This window comes from Nycticebus coucang, chromosome 10 (assembly GCF_027406575.1).
Source record: "Nycticebus coucang isolate mNycCou1 chromosome 10, mNycCou1.pri, whole genome shotgun sequence".
NCBI lineage: Eukaryota > Metazoa > Chordata > Mammalia > Primates > Lorisidae > Nycticebus > Nycticebus coucang.
In genome coordinates this window covers 77207267-77219278 of record NC_069789.1, presented here as the reverse complement: position 1 = coordinate 77219278, position 12012 = coordinate 77207267, and the positions used below count along the sequence as shown (strand labels likewise).

Sequence of the window (12012 nt, the reverse complement as noted above, 5' to 3'; positions counted from 1 at the left end):
TATGTTGTGACAATTTTCTGACCCAGAGCAGTCAGTTTCTAGAGGAAAGGATTTTTCTTCTAAACCACCCAAAGGTGGCCCCGGTGGGCTGCAGTGGCCTTTACCCAGCCCTCCTCTGTGGAGACACTGTATGGACACCTTCACATTCCTTATCTCATTGGTTCCCGGGTGATGAGCCACTGTGGCCTAGGGCTTGCGCTTGGTCATTTTTCTTTGTAGAGGGTTTTTTTTTTTTTTTTTTGAGATAGAGTCTCACTTTATCACCCATGGTAGAGTGCTGTGGCGTCACGGCTCACAGCAACCTCCAACTCCTGGGCTTAGGCGATTCTCTTGCCTCAGTCTCCCCAGTAGCTGGGACTACAGGTGCCCGCCACAATACCCGGCTATTTGTTTGTTGCGGTTTGGCCGGGGCCGGGTTTGAACCCACCACCTCGGTATATGGGGCCGGCATCCTACTCACCGAGCCACAGGCACCACCCTGTAGAGGGGTTTTTGTGATACTCTACACCTTCCTTATGGAGACCAGATGTGATTTAGGCCCACAGTTTGGTGATGGCCCTCTCCAGCATATTTCTTTCTTTTTTTTTTTTTTGAGACAGAGCCTCAAGCTGTTGCCCTGGGTAGAGAGTGGTGGCATCACAGCTCACAGCAACCTCCAACTCCTGGGCTCAAGCGATTCTCTTGCCTCAGCCTCCCAAGTAGCTGGGACTACAGGCACTCACCACAATGCCTGACTATTTTTTGGTTGCAGCCATCATTGTTGTTTGGTGGGCCTGGGCTGGATTCGAACTCACCAGCTCAGGTGTATGTGGCTGGCGCCTTAGCCACTTGAGACACAGGCGCCGAGCCTCTCCAGCATATTTTTATGAAAGTTTTCCTACCCACACTCCAATCCCAGGAAAGGCCTTGGTTTCACAGGACACTGGGCGCTAGAGTCCCAACAAGGCTTGCAGGCCACTATCACCACCCGTGCGCCTCTGTCTGGCTAAGTAGGGGGGAGGAATGTGCTGAGAGAGCAGGGGGGAAGCCTTGCTGTTGGAGTCACCTCCTCCCAGCTTTGCGAGAGGTAATGAGCCTCTGCCTAAGAAGGGCCCATTTTCTTTTTTTTTTTTTTTTTTTTTTTTTTTAATTTGGCCGGGGCTGGGTTTGAACCCACCACCTCCGGCATATGGGACCGGCGCCCCACTCCTTGAGCCACAGGGGCCGCCCAAGGGCCCATTTTCTTTTTTGTTCTCTAGAGAACTGCAAGAGGAAGATAGCTCTTCATGACAGACCCATCATTTAATCTCGCTGAGGCTCAATACTCTCATCTATAAAATGAAGCTTAAAATTCCCATCTCACAGATTTCATTTTTTGTATCAAAAGAGAAAATAAGGGCTCGGCGCCCGTAGCACAGTGGTTATGGTGCCAGCCACATATACCGAGGCTGGCAGGTTCAAACCCTGCCGTGGCCAGCTAAACAATGACAACTGCAAAATATAGCTGGGCATTGTGGCAGGCGCCTGTGGTCCCAGCTACTTGGGAGACTGAAGCAAGAGAATTGCTTAAGCCCAAGAGTTGGAGGTTGCATGAGCTGTGATGCCACAGCACTCTACGAGGGCAGCATAGTGAGACTCTGTCTCAAAAAAAAAAAAAAAAAAAGAGAAATTGAGTATGTAAAGGGCCAGCACAGCATGGGCCAAAGCATGTACGTGTAGTCACGGGGAGTGTCCTTCCTTTTTCCACACTGGTTGTCTCCCACCACGCTGATGTCCATTTCCTCTTCCTCTTTCTCACCTTACTGAGTCCCATTTCGGGGGCCGCTCCCCTCTGCGGGGAGCTCCTTCCAGCAGCAGTAGCCTTCCTTACCTTTCAGGGTTTCATTAAGGAGGATCTGATGCAAAATCTCCTCATAGACATTTTCCACATGGATCATGTTGGTATGATCTGCAAAGATGAACTGCTCATACTTCTGAAGCTCCTGGAGAGGGAGAGATAAAAAGACAAAGAGGAAAAGTCATGAGATGCCTGCTCTCACAGGAGCCCTGGAAAGGATGGTTCCCAACCATGATTCCCTTCTCGGGGTGTGAGATTGGCCCACAGGCAAAAGATGTTTAAGTAACAACTTAGTTCAACAAGTGTTTATTGGGTTCCCTTCCATCTAATCCACTATGACCTGTTAACTGTCCTCGATAAGGAGTGGCTTGTCCACTGTGGTTCCCTTTGTTGGAAGACGGCAAAGATTTTTTTTATCATCTCAAGCCCTCATTGTGTATTTGGGGTCTCCTTTTGTCCCTATTATCAAAGTGTTTCTTTCTTCCCTTTTATGTATACCAACAGTATTTTGCCAAGGAATGTTGTAACCCGTAAAATGCACAGATTTTAAAAGTACAGCTCGACTTTAAAATATGGAAATATGTCTACATAACCATAACCCATATCAAGATGATGCTGCGGGAAGGAGCCCCACAGGTGGCACTGTTGCCCCCCTCCCAATGTTCCTCTTTTCCCTTTTCCAGTCTTTCCCAAGATAGAAGCACTGGTCTGAAGTCTACCATGACTAATTAGGTTTGCTTATTCTTTTTTTTTTTTTTTTGAGACAGAGTCTTACTTTGTCACTCTTGGTAGAGTGCTGTAGCGTTACAGCTCACAGCAACCTCTAGCTCTTGGGCTTAGCTGATTCTCTTGCCTCAGCCTGCCAAGCAGCTGGGACTACCGGCGCCCGCCACAACGTCCAGCTATTTTTTTGTTGCAGTTTGGCTGGGGCTGGGTTTGAACCTGCCACCCTCCGTATATGGGGCCAGTGCCCTACTCACTGAGCCACAGGCACCGCCCATGCCCGACTATTTTTGTTATTATTGTTGCTCTTGTCATTGTTGGTTCTTAGCTGGCCCGGGCCGGGTTTGAACCCGCCAGCCTCCGTGTATGTGGCTGGCGCCATATCCACTAAGCTGTGAGCGCTGCCCACATTTTCTTTTCTTTTCTTTTTTTTTTTTGTAAAGACAGAGTTTCACTTTATGGCCCTCGGTAGTGTGCCATGGCATCACACAGCTCACAGCAACCTCCAACTCCTGGACTTAGGTGATTCTCTTGCCTCAGCCTCCCGAGTAGCTGGGACTACAGGCGCCCGCCACAACGCTCGGCTATTTTTTGGTTGCAGTTCAGCCGGGGCCGGGTTTGAACCCACCACCCTCAGTATATGGGGCCGGCGCCTTACCGACTGAGCCACAGGCGCCGCCCAGGTTTGCTTATTCTTAAATTTCATATCTGGCTCATTACAAAAGTTTTGAGAAACCCCAATCAAGAAACAAAAAACCCATGCAGACAGAAACAAATGAAGCCCTCCCAGCAACACTGATCAGCTGAGCAAGCTGAAACTTGCACTGGTGAATCAGAAAGGATGCTGTCAACTGTGTTTCTCAGAAATGAAATAATGGACCATAACATAGTCTGTCTCAAAACTTCCATAGTAACCTATATATAAATGACATCAGGTATTCTTATGTGTGCATTTGTGTGTGTGTGTGTTTCAAATTGAACTTTATTTACAAAACCAGGAAGGACCAAATTGGGCTGAGGGATGGAAGTTTGCTGGTACCTATGGATGTTGCTTCATCCACATCAGGTCAATCTTTCAAGCCACATTGAATCACATAATATGATGGACTCCTGGGATGTCTGTGAGCAGGCAGAGCAGATTGTGTGGATGATTCTGTGAGTATTTGCTAATTTTTCTTTTCTTTTTTTTTTTTTAAGAGACAGAGTCTCACTTTATCACCCTTGGTAGAGAGTGCCATGACATCACAGCTCACAGCAACCTCCAACTCCTGGGTTTAGGCAATTCTCTTGCCTCAGCCTCCCCAGTAGCTGGGACTACAGGCGCCTGCCACAAGGCCTGGCTATTTTTTTTGTTGTTGCAGTTTGGCTGGGGCTGGGTTTGAACCCACCACCATCGGTATATGGGGCTGGCGCCCTGCTCACTGAGCCACAGGTGCCGCCCAGTACTTGCTAATTAATGTTGGTATGTGTGGTCAAATTTGGACACAGACTTGCTTCCTTATGTGTGCATTTTTGAGATTCATCCATGTTGCTGTAGATAGCAGTAGCTTGTTCCTTTTTATTGATAAATGGCATTTGTTACATGAAGAAACTAAAATTGTTTATCCATGCTCCTGTTGATGAAAATTGAGATCTTTCTCCTTTTTTGATCTTTATGAATATAACTGCTATGGACATTCTTCTATGCATTTTTTGTGGATTTACCTTGATTATATATCTAAAATTGGGTTTGCTGGGTCATACAGTAGATGTATGTTTAGCTTAATTAGTATCGAGTCCCTTTCAAGTTAGAAGAATCTCTAGTCAGGGACTTTTCAGGAATACTGTTCTCTCTCTCTCCAACTGGCCTTGGCACTCACTGATTCCCTCTAAGACAACCCAGGCACAATGCAAAATCCCTTAACCCTCCCTGATTGCCAGTGTTTCCAAATGGTTTGCTATTATCAGCATGAAGACAGGGCTCAAAATGTACCAAATCACATCCCAGTGTCTAACTCAGTAATCCTTGCACCTGATGTGCTGGGGGTGGGATATCCACACGTGGTTCTTAGAGAATCAGGGACTTAGCAGTGGGATTTGATGCTTTTGCCTGTAAGGACAGGATTTACAGCAGGCAATTGGAAGCCACCACATTCAGACACCTCTCAGTGCTAGGACCTGTGGGTGCTGTGCCTAAAACAAGATCACGGCAGCCAGTAACAGGGTCCGATTATACCCATCCAAAAGGATGAAAGCAACATGAGTTTTAATGACCCCTAGAGCGTGTGTTTTGACCTTTTTTATCTCATGGCACACTTGAACCTATAGTTAAACTTCTGTGGCACACTTAAATTATGTTGATTTAAAAAAGAATAAAAAAATTGCTTACTGGGCTTTGAACTTCTTTTGAAAATAATTTATTAATGATCTTTAAAAATTTTCGTGGCATGGGCAGCGCCTGTGGCTCAGTCGGTAGGGCGCCAGCCCCATATACCGAGGGTGGTGGGTTCAAACCCGGCCCCGGCCGAACTGCAACAAAAAAATAGCCGGGTGTTGTGGCGGGCGCCTGTAGTCCCAGCTACTCGGGAGGCTGAGGCAAGAGAATCGCTGAAGCCCAGGAGTTGGAGGTTGCTGTGAGCTGTGTGATGCCATGGCACTCTACCGAGGGCAATAAAGTGAGACTCTGTCTCTACAAAAAAAAAAAAAAAGAAAAAAAAATTTTTCGTGGCACACCTAAGATCCTCTCATGCCACACCAGTGCGTGGCAGCACAGAGGATAAAAATCATCACTCTAGCAGGGGTCCTCAAACTACGGCCTGCGGGCCACATGAGGCGGTGTGATTGTATTTGTTCCTGTTTTGTTTTTTTACTTCAAAATAAGATATGTGCAGTGTGCACAGGAATTTGTTCATAGTTTTTTTTTTTTTAACTATAGTCCGGCCCTCCAGCGGTCTGAGGGAGCATGAACTGGCCCCCTGTTTAAAGAGTTTGAGGACCCCTGCGAGGGTCTATGAGACAGGACTGACACATGGAGAGAGCCCTGCCCAGCAGACTGTGCACTCCTTGGCCTCGCCATGGGACCCTGGGTATGCCACTTCACACCCCGCCCCTCTGCCTCCTCCTCGACAGACTCATGCCGGAGACACCCTTCGTCTTCCCTAGTTGGTCTCTTTCCTCCTTCTCCTGTCATTCATCCCTCCTGACTAGATGAAATCATGACTCTGGGAAGTCCTCCTGACCTCAGAGAGGACTTTTTTTTTTTTTTTTTTGTAGAGACAGAGTCTCACTTTATGGCCCTCGGTAGAGTGCCGTGGCATCACACAGCTCACAGCAACCTCCAACTCCTGGGCTTAGGCGATTCTCTTGCCTCAGCCTCCCGAGCAGCTGGGACTACAGGCGCCCGCCACAACGCCCGGCTATTTTTTTGTTGCAGTTTGGCCGGGGCTGGGCCTGAACCCGCCACCCTCGGCATATGGGGCCGGCGCCCTACTCACTGAGCCACAGGCGCCGCCCGGACTTTTTTTTTTTTTTTTAAGCAGAGTGTGGCACTTTTGCGGGAACTCTCCCCATAAGGCTGCTGTGCTCCTCAGGGGGCATCCTGTTTGCCTGTCTCCTGCCTCTACCTGGGGAACTCTACAACAGCAGGGACAGGGCCTGGCACAATGCCTAGTCACAGTGGATACATATTTAATACATGTGTGATAGGTAAAGAAATAAGACCTTTAAAATTTCCACCAGCTAAATAATTCCGTGGAAAGGAGTATTTCTAGGGACCTTTATACTGTTGTGATGTGCCCAACTTTACAGAACAGGTCTTCTCTATCAAACTGATTGAACTGTGCCATATAGTTAATTCCCTGGGCTGACTGAATTGGCATCCCTGAGGGTGGGTCTTGGGGAGTCAGAATGTTTTTTTAAAGCTCCCCCAGACCACTGTAATACACAGCTAGGGTTGAGTACCACAGATCTAGGAAACTGCTACTCAAAGAACCAAGGGAAACACAATTTAGTGACACAGACTCCTTCAGTGAAGCAGATAATCCCCTAATTTATACATTGTGTAAATCCAGATTTTTATTTTTTATTTTTTTGTAGAGACAGAGTCTCACTCTATGGCCCTCGGTAGAGTGCCGTGGCCTCACCCAGCTCACAGCAACCTCCAACTCCTGGGCTTAAGCAATTCTCTTGCCTCAGCCTCCCGAGTAGCTGGGACTATAGGCACCCGCCACAACGCCCGGCCATTTTTTTTTGGTTGCAGTTTGGCGGGGGCCGGGTTTGAACCCGCCACCCTCGGCATATGGTGCCGGCGCCCTACCGACTGAGCCACAGGTGCCGCCTGTAAATCCAGATTTTTAAAAAATCTCTTGACACTGGAATATCCTTCATTATCTGAAACTCTGGGTCACAGTTCTTCTGAAATCAGTCTGTCTTGATTAAAAAATGATGAGCGCCTCTTATAGACTGGGCACAACTCACTCTGCTGACGCTTGGAAAGAGAGGGCCAGACAGGAAAGAGGACCCTCCTTACCCTTCTCCTCACCTGGGGGGAGGTGGCGCTGAGGCCCCCATAATGCCTTTGGGGTTGTAAAAGGGAAAATTTCCAGGCAGAACACCCGTGTGCAGACACGTGTGGAGGTGGCCTATTGTCATCTGAGCTGCTGGACTGTTTCTCTGCATAAGGCCAAGGGACAGTCAGACAGATAGATGCCTTACTCCCCTGGCTCAATCAAACCCTTTTCTATTAAAGAAATATGCCCCCAGAAGTAAATGCTGAATACTAGATATGCCAATGAGTATCTGGAAAAAAAAAAAAAAAACAGCATTTACAGACTATAAAAGTGACCAAAGACATTTCTGCAGTGAAATAATTCAAGCAAAGCATTTTAATGTTCCAGTGCTTGGAGACTCTTCAAACTGCCAAGCAGCCCTTTTTAAATTCTAAAAACTTCTTTATCATTTGCTCCAAGAGGAAGCAGGCCTTCCCAGTGTCCAGGCTCATGGATCACTGTTTTTTTATTTTTTTTTTTTTTGAGAAAGAGTCTTCCTACGTCACCCCTCAGTAGAATGCCGTAGAGTCACAGCTCACAGCAACTCCAACTCTTGGGCTTAAGTGATTCTCTTGCCTCAGCCTCCCAAGTAGCTGGGACTACAGGTGTCCATCACAATGCCCAGCTATTTCTTTGTTGTTGTTGCAGTTGTTATTGTTCTAGCTGGCCTGGCCTGGGTTTGAACTCACCAGCTTCGGTGTATGTGGCTGGCGCCCTACCCACTGAGCTATGGTTGCCGCCTCATAGATCCCTTTTGAAACAAAGAAGCAGTAATAATAACAATAGTAGTAGTAGCTGACCCGGTTTTCAAAGTGTTTACCATGTGGTTTACCAGGTGGTTACCAGCTCTGTGACTTTGGGTCAGTTCCTGAACCTCCTCATTCTTGTTTTCAGACTCTGCTTGTTCATTCCTCTACAGACTATGTCAGACCTTCATCATCATGGCCATCCCTGGATGCCTGATGTTTGCAGAAGCTTTAAATGGTTTCATTGAGTTCATTAAATAAACACTACTGGATTTAGCAGAACAAATATCCTTCTGTAATCATCTTACCGTCTTTTCTGTATATAGTGGTCAGGTTTCAGAAGACACGTTGGCTCTATGAGTCAAGCTATAATGAGGAACACTGGAAATCTTCAGGGGTTCTATGTCATCCCTTAGCTTGGCTCAAATTCAGGTTATCACCCTTGGGGATTTTGTCTAATTCAGGGGGATGGCAAAATAGCATTGACGGCTGTTTTTGCTGTACAACAGCAGAGATGAATGCCACTAGAGATGAATAGTGGCAACAGAAATAGTACAGCCTATGAAGCTTAAAATATTAATATTTACTATCTGACCATTTACAAAAAGTTAACGCCAACTCCTCCTTGGTTTAGTCTGCCTGTACACGCTCCAGAGCAAAAGAACTTTAGAGGAAATAAGAGCAGGTGCTTTGGAGTAACCCATCTCCTTACTGGTTTGCACGTGGATGCCAGTGCCTTCTGCAAGGTGGGAAGTGTAATTTCAACCAGTGCCTCCTGAAATATCTTCTTCCGGATGGTGCTGCTGTCATAATCGTATTGCTGTCAATACAGAAACATATGTTAAATAGCAACATTACAATCTGTTTAACTTTCACTTAAACAAAAAACTCAGCCACCTACTTCATCTCTCCTTCCCTAATTTCAGTCTTAGAGATCTTTCTATGTAATTACACTCACACTCCAGGCATGGGTATGACTGATAATTACACTTCTATTCTAGGCCTGGGTATGACTGATAATCCACTCCTTTTACAGATATGGAAACTGAGGCAAGATCAAAACAGAGTAGTGACTGCTCTTGTATTACAAAGAAGCTGGAGCTAGACCTGGGTGGGAGTGAGTTTGTACTTCATCACCCTAGTCCCAAATGGGTCCATGGGAACCACCATCCTCCACATCTTGAAAGCAGAGTTGGTGGGTTGTAATGATTTCCACAAGGGAAGAGAGGCCTTGCTTATAGGTCCATTAACACTGTGACATATTAACCAAAGAACTTCAGCATCTAGGACAGTGGTTCTCTACCTTCCTAATGCTGCAATGTATTTTCATTGTTACAAAGGGGCCGCGACCGACAGGTTGAGAACCACTGATCTAGAACAAGATGAGGGTTCTTTCTGTTCTGCATTGATCATCTAACCTTGGCAACCAGGGTTTAATTTTAGATGTCACATCAAAGGGATCCCAGACAAACTGGAGTATAGTCACAGGCAGGCGAGCAGGATGGTCAGGCCAAATGAAGAATGGTTAAAGAGATGAAGGCATTCATGTGGGAGATAATAACTTGGAGCAAAGTTACAGCCCTATTCAAACAACTGAACACTGACACGTGGAAGGAGGCTATGAACAAAAAGGGCAGGATTGAAATCACTGGTGGTGAGAACTTTGGTCTAATATAAGGGAACATGTTCTTACAGTCAAAAGTGGCCAGACATCAAATGGGCTGTCCTAGGAGGAAGAAAGATCCCAACTCTGGAGGTGTCCAGCCAACAGGGGGCGACCCCTGGCAGGCATATTCTTAACACTGGATATGAAATTGAACTAGAAGCATGCTAAGTCCCTTTCAAACTTGAGGTCCTAATGTTTGGATTTATTCCTTCCCTTCCTCCCTTTGTCCCTCCCTCCTTCCCTTTCTCTTTCTCTCTCTCTTTCTTCTCTCTCTGTCTGCTAAAGCATTGACACTCATACTGTCTTTTCTTTCAACTCAATTGCAATTACCATAATCACTATTGCTTTTAATGTCAACAATTTGGTTGCTAGAGTTTCCTATTAGGTCCAAAATTCAGGAACCACCCCTAGGTTCTGTGGGACTTTGATCTTCTGTTCTAAAGCACCATTTAGGGAAAATAGAAGGTAGTAATAAATTAGTACGAGGTGTAAGATTATCTTAACTTTAAGCTCACCATTGACTAGCCTGCTTAGTTTACATCACATTAGCTTTCACAGAGTCAGTTTCCTCATCTGTACAATGAGGACATATCCTAATTATGGCATAAGTCCTTGTGAGAATCAAATGAAACAAAGTAGGTTAAAAAAAATCTTTAAAATATACCACATATGTACCAGCTGCTATTATTACAACCATTTTGATATGCGGAAATGCATTTTTAAAAAATCTCATACAGCAGGCATATTTTCCTCAGAGTATTTCCTTTGACATGAGGTTTTGATTTTTTTTTTCAGAGACACTACACAAAATACTATGATTTATTAGCAACCACATAAGCATCTTTTACACATTTTATACTCGTTTCACAGGGAAGGTGGACTCATACTAATAAAATATCAATAATATCAATAATGTATCTTTTTTTGAGATAAGAGTATCACTAGAGGTTTTGATTTTTATTAAAGATGTAAATTCTTTGAAGAAAAAAGTTGTGCCTTGCCTCCTGTTTTTTTTTTTTTTTTTTGCCTACTGTTATATCCCATGCAATACCTGCAATGCTTACAGTGGAGACCCAATAAATGTCAAGTTGAAAGTTAGCTGGGATGTGTCACTTCTAGCTGTGGGCAAAGATGCTGAGGACCCCACAGCCACTAGAGGGCAGAACAGGCATGAAAGTCATATCTGAGGAACTTGCTGCTGATTTAGAGATAGTCAGAAGATTAGAGTGAAGAAGACAACATGGTATTTTCCACCGAACAAGAGACGCAGGGGTCACATTCTTGTTTTATGCTTCTAGAAATTAGGGAACAGTTTTACCTTTAAGACTCGAAGCTTAACCTTCTCAATGGCAACAGCAGTTTTGGAAGCCTCTCCTTGGAGATGTGGGGAAAGCAACTGCTCAAAAGTGAATGCTGCATTCTCCATCAGCTGGAAAACAAAGGAAGCACAGAACAGACCAGAGTCAGGGGCTGGGATTGCTGCCCTCAGGTCTGTCTGGCAGGGTTGAGGAGAGAGAGGGTATCAGCTGTCTGAGAAGAGTCCCCTCAGGCATTCCTCTGAGTGACCTAGGGCAATGTCATCCCCCTACTTGAACTGTGAAGAAAAACTGCCCACAGTGGGAGCAATAAGAGGCTGGGAAACACACACACATATGTGTGTACGTATGTGAACACACATGTATCTCTTTTTCTCATTTCCTCTGAACTGGAAAACCCTAGACCATGGAACTGAGAACTGCATCATCTCCGGTGGTTATTTTTCCTCCTCCATTCCTGGCTGCATGCCAAGAACGCTATCTAGTTTACGTATTAACGAGATGAGGAGGAGGAGGCCTTTTCCAGCTAGAGTTTGGCTGCAGCTCCCCTTGCAGGTAGATGTGAGCCACTCTGCAGCACATCTCTCTCTCCACCTTCCATCCTGCCCCGCACTCTCTGCAAGTCTGAGAAGGGAGGCAGGGTGACGTGGGGACAATGGCTGATGGGTCAGAAAACAGAAGTAGTTCGGACATCTTATTCTCTGCACTTTGTCCTGTATCTGTCTCACTAGGATCCCGTATTACCAAAAGGACTTCTGTTAAACCGTTGCCCAATTGTGTTTCTCGTTCCTCTTTAATCTTTCACAAATCAAGGGTTAGACAAAATGTACTGCTTAAACCTACCTATAACGCTGAAGAAAAAAAATGCTCCCTTCTTCCTCAAGCCTGTGATCCCAAAGCATCCAATACATACCCCTATCCCAGCACTTCAACACTGTAGCAGACTTGATTTTTTTTAATTTTTTTTTTTTTTTTTTTTTTAGAGACAGAGTCTCACTTTGTCACCCTGGGTTGAGTGCTATGGTGTCACAGCAACTTCCAACTCTTGGGCTTAAGTGATTCTCTTGCCTCAGCCTCCCCAATAGCTGGGACTACAGGCACCTGCCACAATGCCTGGCTATTTTTTGGTTGTAGTTGTGATTGTCCTTTGGCAGGCCCTGGCTGTGCCTCACTCAAACTCCCCCAAATGGGATCCAGCAGTGTGAAATGGAACCATGTC

The 12012-nt window shown here is 45.6% G+C and overlaps 1 protein-coding gene across 1 annotated transcript in view; it reads right to left on the bottom strand.

Annotated features, from left to right (window-relative positions):
• NIBAN1 (niban apoptosis regulator 1) overlaps window positions 1–12012 on the bottom strand; it is a 160619-nt gene that overhangs the window by 3784 nt on the left and 144823 nt on the right. Inside the window, exons 11-13 of the mRNA XM_053606916.1 lie at window positions 10796–10906; window positions 8524–8631; window positions 1850–1961 (exon numbers count right to left, since the gene is read on the bottom strand). Of these exons, the coding sequence (XP_053462891.1) occupies window positions 1850–1961; window positions 8524–8631; window positions 10796–10906 (331 nt within the window). The remainder of the gene's footprint in view (window positions 1–1849; window positions 1962–8523; window positions 8632–10795; window positions 10907–12012) is intronic.